At 37.7% G+C, this 24,645-nt stretch overlaps 1 protein-coding gene across 2 annotated transcripts in view; it reads left to right on the top strand.

Annotated features, from left to right (window-relative positions):
- Positions 1 to 435: 435 nt before the first annotated feature.
- LOC145777234 (uncharacterized) overlaps positions 436 to 24,645 on the top strand; it is a 29,952-nt gene continuing 5,742 nt past the window's right edge. The window contains exons 1-17 of one of the 2 annotated variants that reach the window (XM_082588560.1): positions 436 to 1,444; positions 3,503 to 3,661; positions 4,570 to 4,753; positions 5,331 to 5,492; positions 12,741 to 12,937; positions 13,225 to 13,339; positions 14,387 to 14,430; positions 14,829 to 14,963; positions 15,311 to 15,504; positions 15,834 to 15,978; positions 19,231 to 19,361; positions 19,686 to 19,777; positions 19,907 to 20,046; positions 20,224 to 20,439; positions 20,951 to 21,075; positions 21,842 to 21,944; positions 22,947 to 23,148. In XM_082588560.1, the coding sequence (XP_082444686.1) occupies positions 1,253 to 1,444; positions 3,503 to 3,661; positions 4,570 to 4,753; positions 5,331 to 5,492; positions 12,741 to 12,937; positions 13,225 to 13,339; positions 14,387 to 14,430; positions 14,829 to 14,963; positions 15,311 to 15,504; positions 15,834 to 15,978; positions 19,231 to 19,361; positions 19,686 to 19,777; positions 19,907 to 20,046; positions 20,224 to 20,439; positions 20,951 to 21,075; positions 21,842 to 21,944; positions 22,947 to 23,148 (2,536 nt within the window). In that variant the 5' untranslated portion in view covers positions 436 to 1,252. The remainder of the gene's footprint in view (positions 1,445 to 3,502; positions 3,662 to 4,569; positions 4,754 to 5,330; positions 5,493 to 12,740; positions 12,938 to 13,224; positions 13,340 to 14,386; positions 14,431 to 14,828; positions 14,964 to 15,310; positions 15,505 to 15,833; positions 15,979 to 19,230; positions 19,362 to 19,685; positions 19,778 to 19,906; positions 20,047 to 20,223; positions 20,440 to 20,950; positions 21,076 to 21,841; positions 21,945 to 22,946; positions 23,149 to 24,645) is intronic. The other variant, XM_082588561.1, reaches the window with a different exon arrangement.

Genomic DNA, 24,645 nt, shown 5'->3' with positions numbered 1-24,645 from the left:
GTCTTATGTATATCTAACCGTAAGCAAAAGGTATAATTGGGAAACATACAAAAACTTCATTTTTAGTTGCGAGTTTGGGGGGGGGCTTGAGCCCCCTTAGCTCCATGCTGAGTGCGCTACAGGATGGTAGAATGTGTGTGCTTTTTTCCATGCTGCTTAGTCTTCTCTTTCTAAAATGTTAGCATCTTATTTTATTGTCTCATTTTCGTCAACGCTCTTTTCTCCAAACAGCTTATCCTTCTCTTTTATTCTTTGTTAAATCGATGGTTACGTTCTAATGTTTACCCTTTGCCACATGGTTGCAGACGAAAGTGAGATTTTGAAAAGAAGAGCTGCCATAAATTGAACTTGATAACCATTTACTTAAAATTGATCAAAAGCGCTTTAAACTGTAAAAAAATTATTGTAACAGAAAAAAACTAACTGATCTCATAGCAATAAAACAAAGTTACGTTTTTCAAAATAAATACTTAGTTCTTGTATTGAATATATGCTTCAAACGTTTTTTTGATGCCTTTTCATTCAAACAGCAATACCAAAGGTACTTGGTCGGCTGTTACTCTTGCTAAATGCAACTCCGTTGTGCAGTTTTCGGTGAAATTGATCTGACCGTGTTGATCTGACATGTCTGACAGCTTTTGGGATCTAATTTGTGTTTTGTTTGATGTCTGTGTTTTTGTTGTTATGTTATGTTCATATACAATTTTCTCATGTTTTTGCTGGTAGCCTTTGTGTTAACCACCACATTGCGATTGTAACCTTAGGATTCAAGGTTTCATTATTTTCTCTAAGTGGTTGCTGTATAATTGTCATTGGTAATATTTTCTGTAAAATACAGCCGCCGGGGTGGAAACTGACTTGGTGACCTCATAAGGCTTTTCGTTTCCTTCCTCACTCACTTCTATGTAATGTATCAGTGTAGCCTACTGTATTTTGTCGTGATATTTTGATAAAAAAATAAATCAGTGATTGATTGTACCCTCTTTTTAACGTTAGAATTTTGTCACTTTTATCTTTTTCCATGTCTAGGCTATGTTATCATGAATTTTTTTGCTGTGATGTTTAGCAATAAAAACAACTCAACTTTTCGCAGTTCATACAAACGATTTCACAATAAATGCTTCCGGAATATTGGCAACTCTGATTTATAGTTGTCTTGTTATGATTGATGATAATAATCTTTTCAGATTTTTGTACCTAGTTATCTGGCTTGGCAAATGTGTTGAGAAATTTGTAAAAAACGTGAAGGGGAATGTTCAAAGCTGTATTGACTGTTAACGTATCATATTTTGTGTTGATTGGCTTCAGGTGTATTGTTGTTGTATTATGCCAGGATGAAAATCTCACCACACAAATGGTTTGTAACATACAAAATACTTCAGCGGCCATTGGAAGCAATAATATCAAAGATGACATTGGAGTTGTATTTTTAAAAGACCATGCGGTAAGGATTCTGTTTCAAATGATTTGCTTCATAGGTTAGTGCAAATTTTAATTGAATAGGCTGTTTCATGTTGATTTTGCTGCTGAAATCCTAGAATTAATTTTAATTTATTTTTTATGAAGTGAGTAGGGGTAGCCTAAACAGTCACACGAAATATTGTAAACATACAGAAGTCGAATCCTTATGAAACCATGTGCTGGTAGCCTGCTTTTCAGATTTTTAACAGCAAAAGTGACAGAGAGAGGGAAACCTTTTATTTCATCTGTTGTGAGAATAGTATATGGTACTATTATAAATAATGCAAATAAAATAGTAGGTACCATAACAATTTAGACTCCACAATAGACAGGAAGCAGCAAAAGACTATATTAGTCATCGAGTCAGCTGCTTCGGGTGTTTTTTATATGAAAAATGTCACGCATCAGCAAATTATATATAGTTTGAAACAGAACACCGGGCTGATAATAAAACTTAAAACAAAAAGTTGTTTACTGCTGCGATAGTCAAGTGAAATCCTGTGGTTTTATTCAAATATCAAAACATACGGTATCATACCCTACAAGAGTAGCCTACTGTAGCCTAGTATAAAAAAAGAAAAAAAAGTACCTATGCAAACACAACAACATTTACTGCTAGAATAAAGGACGAACCAAAAACATTGAAGTAGGCCTAATCATAGTTTATAACTTCATGGTCTAACACAGTCAGTCAGTTTATAGGCGGCTTAAATACAGTTAATAGTGATATTAAATATATTTGCACTTATCTGCTTGCTATAGCCTATTTATCTAGTTTTATTTGCAAGGGTCTTACTTACATTTTGTCTGCAAGCAATTCCTTTTCCCTATTATACTGTATTCATATTCACAGTGGCTATTCTTACCAAATAGCGTACCGTACACTTTATACAGTATTGTGAATATAGCCTCTTGAGGCTATATGCACACGTTCAGTCGAACATGACATATATATACTTTTCTTTCACCTTTTTTTAAAACATAAAAAAGAAAACAATGATAAAAAATTGCGTATACGTATAAAGTTCTTTGAAATTTAAGAGTTTTTTTCAACTAAACTGGCAGCTCAAAACGATGTTTTGTAGGTTAGTATACCAAAGTATATCAGTTCAATACTGATCGGAAGCACTTTTTTAAAAACTAAATTGTAATTCAAAGCAACTCAATTGTTAGTAGTTTGTGGTGAATTTTTAATTTTTAACTAGACTACAGTCCAATTTTTTGTGTGTTTTTTTTTTAATATGAGTAATAAAGTTAGTTTTTTTTAATTTACTGAAATCAGAGAATGTCTCTGGATAAGTTTTGAGAGGATGTGCCACGTTTGCCGAACAAACTTGCACATGAACTTTGTTTTGATGCACTAGCCTACATTTTTGTTGTTAACAAGTTAGTCTGGTGCCTGTAAAAAGTAGCAATACGGTATAATATTGTTTAAAAAACTAATTTGTCAAAGTTCATTTTGTTTTTATTTCTGACCATCACAACAAAAAACAATATATGCCAAACATAGTAGAGGTTCTGGAAAAAGGTTGACCGGCAAAATGCAGGCGTTATTCCCGCTTAATACTAAAACAGGACAATCAGGTTTAAATATAGCATGGTTGCCACACCTAATGTACATTTTGGGTGCTGCTGCCTCCTTCATATGTTTATTATGCATGGGGCTGACATATTATAGGCCTACAGCATGCTTGAGTACATATTGATATCAAACATCATGCCCAACTGAACGACGAACGTGTGCACTGTGCATATAGCTTCTGCCATTCAAGTTAGGTGGGCCTATTTCATTTGCTTAATGTATTTGGTGAAAACTTCATCTTTTATTTTTATGTATTGCGTCCCATTTTTGCCACTAAATCATATTTAAAGGTAGCTAATGCTTTTCTCAAGCTCAATCTTTTAGCTTTCATGCTCTTTTTCTACACTAGAAAGTACAATACTAAGTGTATAAAAAGGCCATGAAGACATTAGTGTGTATTAATGTATTATATATAATATTGAGTTTTTAAGTGTGCCAATGCTTTAAATGTTTTGGCAGGTATTGGAATGTATTTTGGTTGATCCTAATGGAAAAGAGTTATATTTCCCTCTTACAAATGACCAACAATGGGAGGATGGAACTGAACCGTACTTAAATGTTACAATCCACAACTCCACCTGGTTTCGACAATTTACATACAAGATTGAACGTAATCGTGTAAGTTAGCACATTTTATAGTTTATAGTATCCAGGCCTCTAAGCTCTTTTAGTTTTTCGGTGACCAAGCATAGCCTACCAAAACTCCTTTCCAAAGGTCAAATTCTTGCGCCCAGCTGCCAAAATAAAAAAATCTGTTAAAAAAAATAGTGTTTTAAAAATGCATGTTTTAATGTTGTGTTTTGTGTTCACTCAGGTAAGAACAACGCAAACAAGGTCGAGAAAAAATTTGCCGTTATACCCTACTTGAATGCCCTTCTTCCCAAATAGGTGTACCCACCTCCAGCTAGTTTTTAAGCTTTCATAGCTCCACCCTCCACGTTCAAACTTTTTGTGATAGTTTTATCAGCACTATTTCTTGTCGGCGCGTAATAGAAAGAGAGTTTACCTTGTTTTTGAAAAAAAGGTTATTAATGAAGAGAAGAAGTTTCACGTACGAATGTGAATGGGTACATGTTGGTTTGTGAAAGCCGGCAACCAAACATGGCCTACCAGCGTGGTAGTTTCAAAGGCCATGTAACAACTTCTTGGCGCAGTGGTTGGTGGGAACTTAGAGGTCTGGTATCATATAGCTTGAATGTTACAACAATGTTTCATATCTCATGTTTATAGTTATTTGTCATGACCAGATACTGCAAAACTCATGTTTGTCTTAACAATTTTTAATCCAGACATCATACGATGATAATGTTTAACAAGTGAAGGTTTTAGGCGTCTTGATCAATGATCACTCCAATAAATTTGTGTTTAAATTACAGTTTATTCCTAGCAAGAATGCTTGAAATTCAACAGTTTGAAAGTGTGATGCCTTTCAATACTGTAGAATATGATGTAATTGATGTATCCAAGCAGATGATTTTTCATGGTATTTATAATGTTTGACTTCATATTCAGAATATTTGTTGCAGAGCCTATGGATATTTCCTCTGACAAGCAGCGTTTTATTTAAACCTGTGACTAATTTTGACCTCCCACCAGAACCAAGTGAAGTTCACAGTAACTTGCTAAAGTGGATTCTTCATCTGGTTGCTTTTCACCCCATGTTGCCTGATGCAATTCATCATAGGATGATTGTGGTTCATGAAAGTTATGGTGGGTGTTTACTGTTTATCATTGGAGCTTATGTTTAACAATGAAAGACTGAAAGTCGCTTCACTTTTTAAGTTTTGTCGGCCTTTCTTTCTTATTTGAAATCAGCTTATCTTGAATTTATTTCAAACTTGTGCGGTTTCAAGAAAGTCATGCTTGACCAAGATATGCATAATTTTAAATGATAAAAAGATAGCCTAATCCATTGTCTGAGAGAAAGTTCATTTTTACCACCAATGATGCTAAGTGATGCTTCTTAATCTTCCTAATCCCTCCATAGTTCTCAAAATGATGCCAAATATCCAAAATTTGATTTTCCCTTGTGAGTTATGAAAGGCATTGGATGAATAGTGTCAGTTGAAATAGTTCCACTGTCAGGATCATGGGTTAACATTTCAAAATTGGGTGATTTTGGCAACGATGCAAATATTTAGGCTTTTTGAGGCAGGGTATTCCATCATCTGAGAGCAAAAATTGTTGTCATTTTCGGATTTCTCATGGTCAAAATCATGAGAAACAATGTGAGAACCTATTTTGTACTGCATTAAAACGCAGCTAAAATGACAATTTTTACTTCCAGAACCTCTTCTTCAGTATAATTGGGGACTTTCAATGCCACAACAACCACCAGATGTTGTTTTTGAAAGCTCATTTTCATTGCCACACACAAACATCTTCACTTTGAAAACTCCTTGTCAGTGTGGATGCGGATTACTTGTAGTATCTGATGCTTCCAACACATGTGAGTTATAGTTCATGCACTCTTGAACACTATAGCTTGTAGTTTGGAGTCATTGTTACTTCAGCATATTTGTTGGGCGTTCAATTTTACTTGACAGCGCTGAGAACATGATAATTGATAACTCTGGATGATGTCCAGACGCTTGCTGGCAAATGGAATGTAGGAATATCACACACTGCTGTCACGTCAGTCTTAAGTACCCGGCTACCCGCATACAATAACCTAATCGGACTTATGACCAGGGCTGCGGAGTCGGAAGAATTTTGGCCTGTCCGGAGTCGTTAATAAGAAGAGGCTTGATCATGGCTTCAGACGAAATCGGTTAATCGAATCACCTATTTGCTAGACGTTTTGATACGATTATACGATTGATTCGTTTAAACAATTTAATAAAAAAAAGGTTTATTGTGAATGGGCGTAATTGTTGGGAAGATGTCTGTGCTGACTAGGCTGCAACGCACATTACAACCATAGACACCTTAAATAGAAGGACTCGTAACTCGCAATCTCGGGTTTTTAAACTTGGGTCCCAAAATCTTAAGACTAGTATGCGTAATTTACGCAAATTGCGCATACATGACTATGACTTACTGTAGGCTACTATGGCTAACTGTTGCTAAATCTATTGAAAATATCCACAACAATTGCAGTTAACGAGCAAGCAATGTTTGCGAATGAATTGCAGCACAAATAAATGGTTTGTGATAAAACAGTTGAATTAAGAAGTTAGTCAGCAGCGTAACGAAGTTTGAAACCGTCGAAAGCATGACAAAGAAATGTGAATTGCAACTAATTGCAACGCTTTTCACAAATTGCAACTGAGCACAATAAAGAACTCTCTTTCATGAAAGAGGCGAAAATGCATATTGCACCCTGGCGTGATATTGAAGCACTCTACAATGAAGATCGTAAAACAGCATCCGTTTAACAAAGGTCACATACACACTAGCTGTGTAGGCCTACCCCAAGCCTTTGCGGAAAAAAAGTGTTCCTTTTGTTTGACAGATTTTTCACGAAAAGACTGTGGCTTCCCTTTCCACTTTGAAAAAGCTACTCGATTTTGTAGTGATGGCACTATCCTTTTTGTGAAGCTCATCACTGACTGGTTCTACATGATAAATGTCAAGGATAGCTATTCTGCTATGAACATGCAGGATAAGTGTCATCAGCCGTGGATAAAGGACTAGACTAGTTTTAAAATGCTTTGTAAAAATTTTGACATGGTGTCCCCTTGTGCTTGGACAGTAGACCTCTCCAATCCCCGGACTTTCTTTTGTTTTCATCTATATTGTGACTTTTCTGCATGGGTTTTCAATGCTGATTTCAAAAATATGCATACACATTTTTTTCGATCAACGTCTGGGAAGTTATTTGCTGTTTCTTGGCAACAACTTTTCATATAAAGTACAAAAATCCCCTTTAAAACCCCTTTACTTGTAACCTAGTATGCTGATATCTAGATTATCTGAAAGCATTTCTTCTACTGAAGAATTAAAAAAAAAAATTATTAAAATTGAACAATTGGTACCAGAGTTATGATCGTTTAAGTACCCAGATTACGCAGTCACGCATGACTGATTTTTGTTAATTTATTGCCTAATGATACTAGAAAAATGGTGAAAGTTGCTGTCAAGGGGTTTTTGGGGGTAAGGAGTTCAAAAATATGTTAAAAAGTGTCTCAGAGCAACAGAAAAAAAGTTATTAATAAATTGATATCCAGTCACGCATGAATGATTTTGTCTCAGTCGCTTCATTCCTACAACGAGATGTATTCCTAAGGCACCACAAACGTTAAATGCCTTGAGTCATAAACAGTATAACGTGGAATCGATCATCTCAATGTAGCTAACATCTGGGTACCCATTGCACTAGATGTTAGAATACACGCTTCATTGCTCGGAAGGAGCTCTGATCAAGTGTAAGATGGTCACAGTCCGCCACAATTTCAATAGCATCTCTCACCCAGCATAATGTAGTCTATGTATCTAAATCATGTGGCAAAAAATAGATTAAGTCAGCTGAACTTAACGATAACCTTCTGTAATGCATTTCAGGTTTCACTATTGATCAGTTAGCATTTTCTACTTCTATCTTGTATGATTATATAACGTATTGTATACACTTCTGTCTAATATTCCATGTGTATTCATTTATCCATCATGGAGCTGAGGAAGAGTAAAATGAACAATGGTGGTTTGCTTGGTAATTTGCAGCCTTTAAAACATTTTAAGGAAGGACAATTTAGACCAACTACTGGAGATGTTCTTCAGAAATACATATATCATCTTCAATTAAATCCTCGCAACCACCAGAGTGGGAAACTCACAGCTTGGGATACAGCAGTATGTCTAGCAAAAGTATGGCAGCCTGCTTGCATTCCACTGATGACAAAACAAAATATTCAAAACAAAATTATTCATTTGGTTGATGAATACAAGAAATACAAACATGCCAAAAAGGAATCTGCTGCCTTAATTAAATTTCGAGAAACACTGACAACACTATTTATGATATCTGCTAAGAATGCCGAAAATCTTATTAACAAAAACAAATCGTTGCTACCAAAAGATAAGGCAGAAGGTATGCAGTTTCTTAAATTACTTGAAACAAACCAACCAGCATCTCTTGGACCCCTTGATAGAAAGAGGTTGAAATGCTTCAAGAATTATGCATTGAAGAATCGAATAAAGGTAATAAATTATGATGTATGTTTGTTCCTCAGTGCAGATTCGACTTAATTTATTGGGAAGATGACGAGGAGAGTAAATTAAGTCCTGAGGTAGATGGCTGAGAATCTGCATTTATCTGTAAAAAACGTCTTGTTTATGCATCCGTATCAAAAATTAACAGGTGTGTTACTTTAAAAATCATTGGGCTGTTAAGCATACTGGGAACAAACATACATCACACTTTATTACCTTTATTCGATTCTTCAATGCATAATTCTTGAAGCATTTCAACCTCTTTTTATCAAGGGGTCCAAGAGATGCTGGTTGGTTTGTTTCAAGTAATTTAAGAAACTGTATACCTTCTGCCTTATCTTTTGGAAGCAACGTTTTGTTTTTGTTAATAAGATTTTCGGCATTCTTAGCAGATATCATAAATAGTGTTGTCAGTGTTTCTCGAAATTTAATTAAGGCAGCAGATTCCTTTTTGGCATGTTTGTATTTCTTGTATTCATCAACCAAACGAATAATTTTGTTTTGAATATTTTGTTTTGTCATCAGTGGAATGCAAGCAGGCTGCCATACTTTTGCTAGACATACTGCTGTATCCCAAGCTGTGAGTTTCCCACTCTAGTGGTTACGAGGATTTAATTGAAGATGATATATGTATTTCTGAAGAACATCTGCAGTAGGTGGTCTAAATTGTCCTTCCTTAAAATGTTTTAAAGGCTGCAAATTACCAAGCAAACCACCATTGTTCATTTTACTCTTCCTCAGCTCCATGATGGATACATGAATACGCATGGAATATTAGACAGTAGAACTGTATACAATACGTTATTATTATAATCATACAAGATACAAGTAGAAATACTAACTGATCAATAGTGAAACCTAAAATACATTACAGAAGGTTATCGTTAAGTTCAGCTGACTTAATCTATTTTTTTACCACATGATTTAGATACATAGACTACATTATGCTGGGTGAGAGATGCTATTGAAATTGTTGCGGACTGTGGCCATCTTGCACTTGATCAGAACTCTTTCCGAGCAATGAAGCGTGTATTCTAACATCAAGTGCAATGGGTACCCAGATGTTAGCTACATTGAGATGATCGGTTCCACGTTATACTGTTTATGACTCAAGGCATTTAACGTTTGTGGTGCCTAAGGAATACATCTCGTTGTAGGAATGAAGCGACTGAGACAAAATCATTCATGCGTGACTGTTTGTATCAATTTATTAATAACTTTTTTTCTGTTGCTCTGAGACACTTTTTAATAAACTTTTTGAACTCCTTACCCCCAAAAACCCCTTGACAGCAACTTTCACCATTTTTCTAGTATCATTTCGCAATAAATTAACAAAAATCAGTCATGCGTGACTGCATAATCTGGGTATTTAAACGATCATAGCTCTGGTACCGATTGTCCAATTTTAATAATTTTTTTTTTGTTAATTCTTCAGCAGAAGAAATGCTTTCAGATAATCTAGATATCAGCATACTAGGTTAAAAGTAAAGGGGTTTTAAAGGGGATTTTTGTACTTTTTATGAAAAGTTGTTGCTAAGTAACAGCGAATAACTTCCCAGACGTTGATCGAAAAAAAATTGTATGCATATTTTTGAAATCAGCATTGAAAACCCATGCAGAAAAGTCACAATATAGATAAATACAAAAGAAAGTCAGGGGATTGGGGAGGTCTACTGGACAGGTGTTCATAATTGAATGAAAAGACACGAAAACAACTGCAGATACATTTGTTGTGTCAACAAGAACCAACATTCAGGCCGCACAGTTATAGCAGAGGGAGTATAATTCCAGTCATGTCCTACCTGGTGTGTTGCTGATGAAGCGCTTGAAAAGTTCTTTGGCTAAGCCAGACAACGTAGTGGCGGTAATTTCTGTAGGCTATTAATAATGTAGACATTAAGGCAGCTGCTGAAACCAAGAACCTTCTTCTCTTTTGAATGATTCTACTCCACATTCAATCATTCATATTGACGATGATTTTCTGAATATTGCTGACACTGAAGAGCTCATTGCTTTATAATGGCTCTATCCAACACAAGATTGTTTTTCTGGTTGGATATTTAGAACACAAAATTTGATCTTATTTTCGGGAATTGATAATTTCTACGATGATGCAATATTGATTCACCATTTCTTCAAAATTTGAACCGGGTGGACTGGTGATACACAAACTTTCAACAGTTCATTTTGTTTATTCAGTACATTACATGTTTGAGAAGTAGAACTTTTACTGCTGTCGAATTCACGTATGCCAAATTTTAGCATATATCAATAGCCCAATGGCTAGAATTAAAGCAGCTTGCATGACGGATGTCCAGTATTCTTTTGAAAGGATTTGCTCTGGACAAAAGCGACTTGCTTGTACAGGAGAGAGAAACTTTCTATTTAAGTAGGCCAGTAACATGCAGTTACACTGTTTTAAAAAAAAATATGGCATTAGATTAATTAGCTCACAGCTGACGAATAACTTTATTGAATATAGGCTACTCATCTGCTCTGATATAGCCTAGGGCCTAGGCTGATGTCATTGATGTACCTCGAACCAGTTTGCAGTTTTAAATCTTATACGTTTTAAGCGTATAACTTACTGAATGTTAATTCAAATTCTTGTTCCATTGACTTAAGTAAAAAAAAAATACCCATTTTTGCCAAAATTGTAATATTTTTGCGACTAATAAGCTTCAAAAGACCTTTCATTGATATTTTAGAACAAAACAAGTGTGATAAATGGAATCCTTGCCCCCCAAAACCCTGTAAAAGACATCAAAAGCAAAGTTTTATGAATAATTTATACCACATTTTAGAAGGACCCAAGTTTGGATTTGGGACCCGAGTTCCAAATACCGAGCATAGCAGATACTAGTCCTTCTATTTAAGGTGTCTATGATTACAACTGATGCTTCCTACAACTGTTTACAATTCTGGTTAAACTTTAAAGAGTTTACTAGTTCTGTGTTACAGAACACTATGCTGTATGTTTCAGCCAGCAAAACTGGTCCTTTTTACATTGATTTATCATCTGCAGACGTTGAAACAATGTAAAAAAGACCAGCTTTGCTGACTTGGCTGAGCAGGTATGATCAAAGCATTTTTCTGCAAACTGCGGCAATCGGACTTCTTTTAATCTCACCGATCTCTGTGACGTCACAACGCGAACTTTGACGTTGACGTTTTTGATTCAAGCGGGCTATTTTTAGCTCGCACCAGCTGCGTAGTTTTGAGTATGGAACGTGGCTCACGAAAATAGTGGTATGGTAGAAAAATACGGCTCACACTCATTGTTTTGAAATCGCAAAGTTTTTTTTTCAAGTCTTTTGCATTGTCTGGTAAAATAATTAATTTGCAATGTTCTTCAACTGAACGAAACTGCACAAATGAAATTATGCACTGCATTTCACAAAAGTAGGCTAATTTTTTTCAGCAATTTAAAAAAAATTCTCCAAAGTTTTCTGGTAAAAACTTTTGGACATGCTTTCCAACACTTCCCTTTCAAGCCGAAATAATTTGTCCATGTCCATTCCTTTGAAGGCCAGTCGCCGACGGATGACATCAAAAGCATTTAAACTTCTTTGGTGTGATGATTCCTTTTGTGTGCTCTTCTGTTTTAATGAAGCCCAGCTGTGCGAAAATTGGTTCTTTGTAGTGCGATGTCTAACACATAAGATTATGGTCTGGGATTACAGACACTTGTCTTTGTTTTGAGCGCATGCGTCTGTCTCACCTTTGCTTCATTCTGCCTTTGAACATTGCAGACAATAATGCGAAACAAAAAAGAGACATTGCTTCATTTCGCCTTTGAACATTGCAGACAATAATGCGAAACAAAAAAGAGACAATCTCTTTTCGCTAACGGGTATAATTATACGATTAAATGAATGAAGTATGCAAACTAGAAGCAAATCCTGATGCTTTTATCCGACTTATTCTTTTAAGCGGTATGCGCTTAACCAATGTTTTTACGTAACATCAGATTGGATTTGGTTTGGGATTTCAGGTTTCGATTCAAATAAACGATTGATACGTTTAAGCAGTATACTATTAACCGATTTCGTCTGTATAGTAAGCCATGGGCTTGATGCAAAGCGATGAATAATAAAATTTTTGTTTGCAATATTTTTTCAAAACATTTTTTCTTGTCTGTACTGCACTTTAAAACTTTACCAGAGAATTAAAGTGGCCAGTTTTTAAAAAAGTTGCCGTTTTAGATTCAATCGTAACTTGAGTGAATTTAAATTTAAAAAAATACAAAAACTTTAAAAAATTGGCAATACAAGTCTGAGTCGGCCACTTGTAAGTCGCAGAGTAGGAGCCGTCAAATTTTCGCCCGACTTTGCACCCCTGCTTATGACGCATGCTATAGCCTAGCAATCCATCAATAGCGTTTCATATTATGGAATATTTGGCTGTATATCGCCCATAATTTGCATACACAAATCGTTTTGCTCGTATGTAATTTTGGCAAATGTTTTCTGAAAGAACTTGTGTTGTAGAAGCTGTAATGTGCTGTTTGTCGATTTGAATTGTCTTTATTTGTATTGAATACCAGATATAGCTTCCTCATGCGATAGCTACGGTGGCCGAACTTCTTGGTATCTGTGGTCCTGCCCGTTCACCGACTCCTCACGTTGCAACAACTTTTTCTTCATTGATGGCGTGTACGCCTCTGACCGCGTCTTGTTTGTGACGTCACATGGCATCATGGTCTCAAATTTTATTAGCATTGCTGGCTCGAGTTCAAACGCGGTAAGTCATATGAAGACTAAGCTACTTTTTTCATTTTTTTTCTTTTGTTATCGCTAAGACACAAGTCATGCTGTGACTCATACGAATTGCAGTTGACTCCAACGACCACATTTTTACACCCTTGATGTAGTTTGTTTTCTAGAGTTTTCTGATCATCCATGTCGACTTTATTCATCCTTAAACTTTAGCTTTAGACATCATGTTCGAATTGCCAAGTATGTGATACCGACCACTATCAAATAGTTTGATGGTCATAAACTGAACTGAACTGTGAACTTTCTGAATAGACAGTATCTTACACTCTGGTCGAAGACCTATTTTCCAGCTTCCTTATTGATTGGACCACAGCAAAGCTGTCTCACTCACCATTTTGTTCACTCATGGATTATGTCTTATCGAAAGGTGAATAAACGCTTCTGTGACTACAGTGATGAATTGTTCTTATTGTTTTGTTATGTTACGTTTTCTAGCGATTGCGGAGATTTCCATAGTTCAAAGGTTGGAAAAAAGTCAGCATGAGTTTTTGTCGATTGCTCATGAACAATAGGAAGATTTTGCTTGTGCAGATTGACAAGATAGGTTTGGTCGGAACTTGGGTTTGTGCTATGTCCAGTGTCCACCATTCGAACCAGAAGGTGATGCGACCAAAACTAGATGCCCCCCACTAACCTCTCAGTGCAGTCCAGGCAAAGCGTCGCCAACGTGGTGTTTGGAAAGGATCGATCTCACATGTGAGACTCACACGACGATGACGACTTTTTCCTGACGTCTCGTGATGTTTCATGTCTCCGCATCACCAATGCTTATAGCAGACCTGAGTGAATCTTAATTTTAGTACCGGAACAGTCTTTGTATAGTTAATCGAACCAGTTTGTGAGATTGGAATAAAGGACGCAGGAACTGGCACCTAGATAAAAAAGTAAAATGTTTGCTTGTTTTTGAAATGCTGCAGTTGCAATACGCTTTGTATACTGAAGTAATGGCCAAATCCGCACTGCCCAATCTTTTATAAGTCAAAGTCAAACATAAGGAACAAAAAATGTAAATATACCAATAACTGTTAATACTACAAAAGTGCCCAATGCCAAGCAAAAAGCCAAGCAGAGCGAAATTTAACAATTTATTTTTTTTAATTTGAAACAAGTTGTAGAGGTTTTAGAGAGTAATAACTACATTTGATGTAAATATATATTTATTATTTATCTTAAAAGCATGATGTGCTAGAAAAAATGTATAGACGGTTTTGCATTCAGCGTCAAAAGTATATATGTTTAAAGCGATAAAAAAATCATTTTTGGATAAAGTTTGGTGCTGCTCAGTGAAATTAGATCTTTCGATGACTCATTTAACCTTCTACTTTATTTACTCGAATTGTGTCAGTTGCAAGTGAAACCTTGTAGTTGAGATCATGATATCTTGGGGTTTGAGAACAATCGATTTGTTTTCCAGGTGATGTTGTTCTCCTTGTGGCTTCATCATCGTCTGGGGAGAAGGTTAGTGCAAAATATCATTGTGAATCTATGTATAGGTTGTTTTGTTCCATCAATCCGTAGTCTTTCTTCAGGACAATGCAGACATTGTTTTCAGAAAATGAACACAAAGATTGGCTTCCTTGTCTTCCCGTCTTTAACCACCGGGCGTAAGCTGGCTACAAAAGACAACTCTGTTTGCTCATTGCTGTGGTATAAACGGTTGGGCGTTATCAGAACCATGCTTGGTTTAAATAACCTTTCGGTAAAAATTCAGAAGCACAACAATTTATTGTCGGAAAATCGTATTTGCCTGACGTAGTTGTTTGGAAAGCTTTGCCAACCCATAGTTCTTTACATTGATTGACCCTTTGATGAACGTTTTCACGAAGAAGGATGTCACTTGTTATATTTAAGTGCAGTTTGTATTTGGATCCATCGACCCGTTTACATCATGGACTCTCTATCCGAAGCTCAACGCCACATCACTTGATGACGTCACGGCCTCGTATGACCGACAGACAGGATCTGTGATTTCTATTCACACTGATTCAAGCGTAAGTTGTTCTTTAATAAGCGTAACTGATCTATTTATTAATAATATTTGTGTAAACATTGATGGTCGGTAACTGAGTGTTTTCACTAGCTTTATACTAGAAAGTTTTCCATCTTAAAAGTGGGTCCAATTGAACATTGGTGTAAATTATATTGAGCGAAACTAATTGATTTTTCGCATTCAAAACAAAAACGAAAAATCTTTTCGCAAAGAAAATTTTCCATTGAAGGAACTTTTGATTGGTCATTTTTTATCTTATGACTTACAGCAACCTGTATTTTACAAATTTGTTGCTTTCTTTTTATATATTTCCACTTTTTATCACTCATGTTTATCGTTCGGTTTCAGTCTACTTATTCTCAAGTTCATCTGCGTACTGAACTTGAAACGTCATCGTTCGCAACAGCTAGATACCCACGTTTCGTCATCAGCGGAAAGACTGCTCAACCAATCAGGACATTACTTCTCTCCAACCACCATTATTACGTCAGCGTTGCATCGGAGCTTTGGCTGTCAGTCGACGGAGGAAATTTTTTTTCAAAGTTAGTCAAGAATTTATTTATAAGGAAGGTCTTTCGCTTCCTTCCTTTCTCATTTCACTTACCAATGTATTGTTGGGATATGGTGAGAAAAACTAAACCAGTTGTTGCTGTTACTTCTAGTGGTACTGCAAAGAAAATTCTCAGGGTTCTCAAATGGCGAAATTTGTAACTAAAAATACTTTTACAAAAGGCATCAAGGTGACACGAAAAATTAACCAAGCAAGCTTGCTGGCATATCTTACTGATTTGTTAAATTGATCAACATAGATAAATGTAAAATGCAATTTTGAAAGAACTGATCTACAACAGCTTGTCTATTATTTTTATAGGATATGCGACTTTGAAAATGGCGAGTTTGCTCTTCAAATGGTTGGCTTCGAAATTTCGAAGAGCTTTGCTATCATGACGTCACAAGGTCGTGTGCTGTGGTCAAAGGCTGGCATTGATCAGATGCAGATTATTATGTCGTACGTGGTATGTTGTGTGACTGTTCAGTGTCTAAGCTTCCCATTGGTAGAATGCTTTGTCGAACTGTAGCCTACCATCTCGTTAGCTTGGTGAAATTTGCTTGAAGGCGCGCAGGAAGACCATTTGTGCTTTGCAATCGTGCTTGCTTGGGGGTGTATAGAAGCTTGGTGGAGAAACTCCAACATCAACAGCATAATTTTGTTCTTGAATGTGAGAATCATCCCTCGACTTTGGCAACAAATCAAAGTGGAGTGGATTGGTAATGTTTGAAAAAATGTTTTAGAGTAAAACAAAATTCCCTTATAACGCAAAAATTCCTTATCTCAGTTTTGTTCATATTTAAGCTTTTTAATGAAGGAGGTTGTTGTCTGTGCGTTATCTTGCTGGAATGAAGATGATGTGTACGGTACTGAATGACTGATATTCTGAATCATGGCGGCCTTTATACACAGTCCATGACAACGTTCAGCTTAAAAATTGACTGAAGGCTGATCCGTTAGTAGCCAAAATCGCTTGTATATGTTAATAGCTTGAGCATAGTCGTTAATAAATATAGTCTTTGTGTGATTTTGAGCTGCTTTGTGCTATTGTTAGGCTATCATACAGATAATGTACTAGATTTTAGCACTTGTACTGGAAATCTAAAAAACGTCTGGCAACACTGGTAATTGGGAATGATTTGTCATTTTTTCAACGCAACATTAGAAGTTTAACAGTGATTTTAGATTTAGTGATCATACTTTGGCCACTGGGATTCTCAAAACTATCATTTCAAAGGGATATAAAGTAAGTTTGGCGTAAATTTCAAAATCGAACTTACATTGGTCTTCAGTCAGATCTGCAGTTCGCACGTTGTCAAGGCCTGTGTATATAAATCGGTATGCTTTGAATCATTGTAAACTTGTGCCCAATACAAGCATTGAAGGTCTTCGTTGCAACAGATTATTGAATTCTTACAACAATTTAGTAATCATACCACCAGCGCAGCACATTACATGGAAGACACCTAGAATGCAACATGGTGTGCCGCCGACACCAAAGTACTCATACCTCACCCGGTGGCACCCCCCCCCCCCCTAGTATGGACCTGCCCCGGCCGACTTGGGTTAAGCTTAACAGGAGTCGGCCGCTTTCTTTCCAATAATATGCACAAGTGGGGTTTGGCTCCGTCATCGGCCTGCGAATGCGTCGCGGAAAAAACAAACTGCTGTTTATGTCATTCTTGAATGTTCTATTTACAAGGCGCCAAATGGAATGCATGGCATAGCAGTATTGGACGAAGCTACGCTCATCTGGTTTTCCATCACTTTCCCCGAAATTTGAACAAGACTGTCTCAAACAAAAGAATAATTAAACAGGACTGGTACATATTGTGACCTGTTCCATTCCGTATCTACTTTACTTTCCACACCACCCCCCCCCCCCCCCCCCCAAAAAAAAGAGAAAGAAGCGACGACTGGCAGGCAAAGGAATTGAACCTGTGTTTCAGCACAAAAGTCTAGCATTTTAACGACGCCTTTTCTTGAGTGTGAATACTGAATAGTTGCATACGTTGATTAATCGATTAATCACATTGTGAGACATATTACATGACAGACCAATGAACATGAAGACCAAGTTTTCAAAATTGCAACGTTGCCTGTCAGATAGCTAGCTAGGGAGTCGTGTAGACCAGGGGTGTGCAACGTACGGCCCGCGGGCCAAATGTGGCCCGCGAAGAAAAATTGTGCGGCCCGCGAAGATGTGGCAATTTTGAATTGTGTGCGGCCCGCGAAACGTGTTTATAACTTAGTTTAGTCTGGTACGTGCGAACAATTCATTATAGAGTGGATTATTGTACATTTTGCATCTTCTGTTAACCATTTTAGAAATCTCCCACCGGCCACCGCTCATCCGATTGTATTTAATTATTTGGAACGTCAGCAGATCAGAGGCACAGAATTGCACAGAGAATAGCTCAAACTATGAAACCGTATTCTGACAGTAATTTTGTGAAGCAGTGTCTTATCGATGTCGCAGAAGAAATGTGCTCTAAAATGAAGAGTGCGTTCGAGAAAATGGTGGACGATAGCGAGGCGTAGGCTATCGATGATCTTGCTTGTGATATTAGTGACACTCTCACTCTCAATAAGGATATAAGGTGAAGAACTTTGTTTCATGGAGCTTTGCGATCGATGAAAGTAGGCTACGGACCAGAAGGACACAGCACAGTTGGCCATATTTGAAAAGGAGTGGACAAAGACTTGAACGAAACGGAAGAGCTTCTGTCATTACAGTCAATGAAGGGTACGACAGCTTACTGGTGCTGACATTTTTACTGAATTGATGCTTTTGACAATTTCGAACTGGACTTGTCCAGCTTATGCGGAATCGCAACTGATGGTGCTCGATCCATGTCCGGAACTGGCATTGGATTCATAGGTCTCTTGAAGTCTACCTTGAGAAAGAGAAAAGTCGATGATGACATAGCAATTTTTCATTGTATCATTCACCAGCAAAACCTGTGCGCAAAATCCTTGAAGTTCAAACACGTCTTAAGTCCGGTTGTTAAGGCAGTAATTTCATTCGAGCACGAGGGCTCAACCATCGTCAGTTTCAAAAGTTTCTGGATAATCTCAACACGACACATAAAGATCTACTTTACTTTTCCGAGGTGCGTTGGTTAAGCAAGGGCTGCATGTTGCAACGATTTTACGAACTGCGGAAAGAAGTCGTAAATTTTTTATTTTACCGAAAACATCTCAACCAAGATGACTTTCCACATTTGAAAAAAACATGACTTCAAAAATTGCTCTTTTTGGCTAAACGTATTTGTGCGAACAGATTTTTTCTAAAATGGGCGTCATAAAATATCCCCATTGATCCGTTCTGACAGGCGAACACCTGGAAAATGGACTTCGAATTGCGAGCACTTCCATTAAAGTAAATTTGGAAAAAGTCGTCCGGAAAAGAAACCAGCTGCAAATTTCTCACTGAACTCGTAGTCGGTGTGACAATAAATTTGATTAGCAGTTTTCTTTAGAAATTTATGTGCTTAACTTATTATTTCTGCAAGGAGATAACCTCTAATAATGCCATAAGATTAACATGAATAACAAAAAAAACTACTTTTTTGTGCCTGCAACTACTAGAAAACATATGTTAAATAAACGTGTGGCCCGCGGTTTCACCCAGATATTTATATATGGCCCTCCTGTAATAAAGGTTGCACACCCCTGGTGTAGACCACAAATAACTGAGTTGCACATCTTCTTGCAGGACACGCCACGAGCAGTTGTGACGTTCAACCATATTGGTGAGGTCATTCTTATCAACAATCACACCAGTTCTTTAACGCCACCCAGCGTCACTACCGTAAACACCCCTGACTTGCGCGGCCAGCATTGCAGGTTAAGTTGTGGTTTGTTAAAAAAGGTGGAATTTGATGATGCGATTTCTTCATTAAGTACCAGTTTGATTTTCTCGTTTTTGACGTTCCGCAGCAGTGGCGGGTTTAGGGGTGATTTGAGCGATCGCCACCCTCTCCCCCAAAACAGAAAAATCACTTTACGATATATTTGTAAGGCCGGATTAATATGCATCTCCACATAATTATGCTTTGTTGAAATCGCACACCTTTGGGATCTGCCCTGTTTTACAGCGTCAATTTTGCCTTTAAATAATAATAACGATCAGTGAAGTAGGTGAGACTACCACGCTGACTTCCTTTGCAGGGTTTCTATGAGCCCTGGTCCAGTTATTTCTTTCAACCTTCTGCAGTTCAAAGATGTTTATGTGCACAGAGTTCTCGTCCATCAAAACGCAGGTTAATCAAGTTTCAAACCTCTGACTAATGACGTAGTGTATCGTGTCTGACATAGATAACGAAGTGCCCGATGCTGAAGTCAGTGCTGAGATAATTTCAGTCTGAAATTTCGCTTCGTTTCTTCAACAGTTTTGAAATCACGTCAACAATGTTGGATGTCAGTTAACGTTGGGAATCCTCGGGCATTTCAGACGTCGACGAACTGGTATCGACTGGGTCCCCACTCGCAAATAGTTGAAGTTCAGGTTTCAAGTTCATTTCTTCTTCAGGTAACTTTGGGCATTTTTCCTTTGTTCAACATGTGTTTTAGTTCTTCGATTTGCAATTAGATTGTCACCAGGGCTGTGGTGTCGGAAGAAATTTGGCGTGTTCGAAGTAGGAGTCGTATAATTTTTGTCTGACTCCACAGCCCTGGTGGTCACTGTGTTTTTCCATTATTACTGCAGGTGGCCACCTCAATCTCGGTTACTTTCCATGACAACCGCGACAATTGTTACTTCACCTCCACCACCGTCATAATAGTCGCCGGTTGCCCCGTCACTCAGAGACTACGTTTCGATTACGCGCCGCTTCTACGCCCGAGCACCGGACCTGTGCTATCTGTAGAAAATTACACATCACCTGAACCGAATGCAACGCGCGGCCTTTTATTTGATTTGCCGGTAAAATTGTTTTATGTAACCGATTGTTTTATAATTCCAGATGCTTTTTGAATTTTCAGCACAATTGTCAAAGTTTAGTCCATTGTTTGTAAACAATGGCACAAAAGTAGCTTAAAATTACACAAAATATACAGAACGAATATATTTATTGAGTATTACTCAAAAATCAATATATCAGCTTATACTAGTAATTTTGATTACCAGCAGGTCGGCCTCCAGTCAAACTTGAAGCTTGGTGAGGATTGGTCGCCATGTAACCATCTAACAGTTGACTACCTTTGGTTTGATATTACTCATATAGAATTATGCAAAACTGCTCCTATAGTTTGGTTTTATCGCTTCAAAATTTTGCGGATTCCGTTTTTGTGGAATGTTGGAGGAAGTGAATACGTTGAACATGATCTCACCATCCATACCACGATATAAACAACTGTTTGACATTTACGACATGCACAGAAATATTACTTTATGACGTTACAATGTCCAGCTGGTTACTTATGCTCGTGTGTAGGAAAACTATCGTGCTCCGTCGTCGCTAGCTGTCGCCATTCCATTGTCGTCCAATCTGTACAACGTCCACCCAACCACTGTCAACTCTACACGGTTCCTCTCTTATTCCTTCGCTGAGGAAAAGAGGTAAGGCATGTTGTGAAGGTGTGCACGTCTAGTGCGGTGATTGCATCTGTCACTATTGTTACATCATACTGAATGAAACGGAGACGGATGATTCAAAAGATACGATCGGATGATTGCTGCCATCCGGTTATCATGAGACACACTAAGAAAAGAGCAATTTAGTTCTAGTCTAGACGACAAGTCATACTTTGCTTTGACATTACGCGGCAATATGACAACATACAAATCCGTCAATACCATGTTGTCCGCGGTTCGACATAGCCTGGTCAATGGTCATATTCGCTTCTCATTCAGCGCACCACTCAGAAATATCTAATGAAAACTGCTTTTATAGACGCAGGAATGGCGTTTTTGTTTCGATATGTTTGTCTGGATTCCTACTGTGTCTGTAAGCATTTGCAACCGACATTTCTTAGTGTTGACTTTGCTTTTTGCGTTCTGTACTTCCAACATTTGTGATGCTTGTGAAGAAGGGACCTTCTTCCCGGCCATCAGCACAAGGCTGATCACTCACTAGTACAGCGAGCAGCAATTGCCATTCGCTAACCATAACGGTGTAGCTTCCACGCTAGCCTTTCAGACCTCCAATAAACTATAAGTTTCTGGGCAGCCGATTTGTAGCAAGAGTTGACAGCGATAGACACGTGTTTCGCCCCTGAAGCTGGGCTCATCAGTATCGCACCGTATTCTTGCCACAAAGGTAATCGACCGCCGCTTTACCAGTCAGTTTAACTCTTATCTTTGTGATGCTTATTGTGTCTTCTAGATTAAAGTCATTCTGCAGAGGAGCCACCAACCGATCAGAATGCACTTGCACGTCAGCTTTAAAGTTTTCCTCCTTAGTGAAGTATTCGGACTGCAGAGAAAAGGTGAAAGACGTGCGAGGTTACCAGCCAGTACTTGTTATCGTTCTTTCAGTCAGAAAGTTATTTTCAGAAGTGTACAGATTTAAGATTGTTTGGATTCTGATCCGATCCTGTTTTTTTCTTTTTGAGATCCGGATCTGGTAATTTATCGATATCGCAGAGCCGTATCCGAAATAATTTTATGTCTGAAATTTTATTACCAGTGTAAAAGTATTTCACAGCGGAACAGATTCACACTTTAAAAAAAAAGTAGTTTGCAAAATAGAGTCAAGAAATTCAGCAGTTTTATACTTAATAGGTGTATGATGCTTAGCCACTGCCGAACATCCATTACTGGCTGATCACCTCTTACAGCATGTTTGGTCCTATATGCCCTATATGCCAAGCATCTTAACTTACCATGTGTTATCTTTACATAGTTAAAAATGCAATTATGCTTTTCAAGTGCATAATTGCATACTACATGACACAACCACTGTTTGCTGGATTCAGATTTCCCTTCAAAGCAATAACTAAAACATGTAGGCTGTAAGCTTAGTCATAAAAGAAAGTCTATCATCATTTGTCAACTTAATGTCGGCCTAATAGCCTACCTTGTAACCCATGTATGTATCTAATATTAAACATTTTCAACACACACCGTGATAAACATTCAACAAGCAAAACTTATGATTAGAATTTTGAAAAACTTTGATCTCACAACATAAACTTTGCCTTGACCAAATTCCAATGTTGCCACAAACACAATGATATGTCTAAATAAAAGTTCATATGGGCTCTATTTCCTGCAATGCTTGTGGACATACACTACAGTACTTATGCTTTGGTAAAGCACATCACATTCCCACCTTGCGATTAGATGAGTGATGTTACATCACTAGCCTCACTCATCGTCACTCTTCTCATCGAGCTTCAAAACCTTTCCGTCATGCAGTTTATTAAACTCTCAATTGCAATCTTGCCTTAACCATATTATAACACATTAATCCTTATACATGATTCTAGGTGTACAAAGTACAATACAACATCTTGTATAAAATGAACCTCTCCGTCACTGAAGGCTATGGCGTCAACGCCGATGACGTCATGACCAGGGATGACGTCATGGCCGCAGATCGAAACATCACAGGGAAGCTTGTGTATCTTGAGGAAGTGAATGGAAGAGATGCGTCCGTGTTCGTTGCAGAAGACAACGGAGCGATTTATTGTGAGGCTTAATGTTGTTGATGTTTGTTTCGGTTCCTTCCCAGGACTAACGTTGAAGCGCTTGAATTTCTCCGTGGTCGCTTATCCCGCGACTCCAAGAGCAGAGTCTTTAGCTAATGCGAACGACGTTAGTGAAGTACCTAAACGCACTTCACTGCTGGATGCCAAGCAGCAATGAAGCTTAGTACCATTCTTAAAAAGTCTTTGGTATGCCCCGATAGGGAAACAAATCCATGTCCCGACGCAGAGACGAGCACTCAAACCAGTAGACCAGTAGTTCTCAACCTATTTGTTTTGGTGGACCACTTTTGGTGCCTTTGAAGCGGTCGCGAACCCCTTAAAACAAACTTTGGTATATCGCTTCTCCTAATGGAATTAAATATTTCATAAGTTTTGAAGCGACACACTTAGGGAACGTTCAAATATTACGTAACGTTTTTTTCCCGAATTTTTGACCCCCCCCTCCCCCATGTAACGCCAACGTAACGCTTTTTTCAATCCCCCCCTCCCCCATGTAACGCTTTTTCACTACAAATTCAGCACAAAAAACTACCATTCCCTACTCGAAAGCGTTACGTAACGTTTTGCTTGAACCCCCTCCCCCCCGATGTGACGCTAACGTAACGCTTTGCATAAACCCCCCCTCCCCCTCGAAGGCGTTACGTAATATTTGAACGTCCCCTTAGAAGAATTTTCTGAACTCGCGACAAATTTATGACGATTGATAACATTGACGAAGTTATGTTATGAGCTATATGTTGACTCACAAGATCAAAATCAGTAATCTTAATCTATATGCTGATTTAATGTTTTTCTATAAATTTTATCAAAAATTAATAGAATTTTGCGACCGATATAAAGAACTTCTCCGTTTTTTCATTTGTTATCATTTGTTATCTTATAATTTGTATAATCACATTCATGGCAGAACTGTGAGTGCTGATGAACTGCTGACTAACGTTTGCACTTCTAAGTTAAGCATTGATCAACAATCTGTTGTCTCAGTTAAGTTGAACATAACCAACATTACTTTATTAAAAGATTTAATTCATTTATATGATTTTTTTGTTTAGTTAGAAAACCAAACCTTTGTGCGATGTCCTTTAAAATTTCAAATAACGCACCAGTGCATTGCGACGTACAGTTTAAGAATCACTGTAATACATAAATGAAACACAACCAGTTTTAAGTTTCGCAATCAATCATGCTGCAAACTCGGAAACTTTCACGGACCCCCTGAAATCGCTTCGCGAACCCCCGATTAAGAACCATTGCACTAGAGACCATCATGTCGTTGGTTGATGTTTTGGCAATAGCGTAGCTCGCGACACTACGACTTTCTATTGAGCTGTTAGTTATGAATACGCGTTATGCTTTGTTGCTGGTTTGCATTAGGCACGTTGGAATATCCTGGTAGCGGCATGGTGGCTTATCACCCCCCTGGAGTCATCTGCATGTTCCCGTGTTGGGGATAACATTGCGTGAGAATATTCCCCCC

The sequence above is a fragment of the Aplidium turbinatum genome, chromosome 9 (genome assembly GCF_918807975.1).
Source record: "Aplidium turbinatum chromosome 9, kaAplTurb1.1, whole genome shotgun sequence".
NCBI lineage: Eukaryota > Metazoa > Chordata > Ascidiacea > Aplousobranchia > Polyclinidae > Aplidium > Aplidium turbinatum.
The sequence above is the reverse complement of the archived record's forward strand: the minus strand, read 5'-3'. Positions and strand labels throughout refer to the sequence as shown.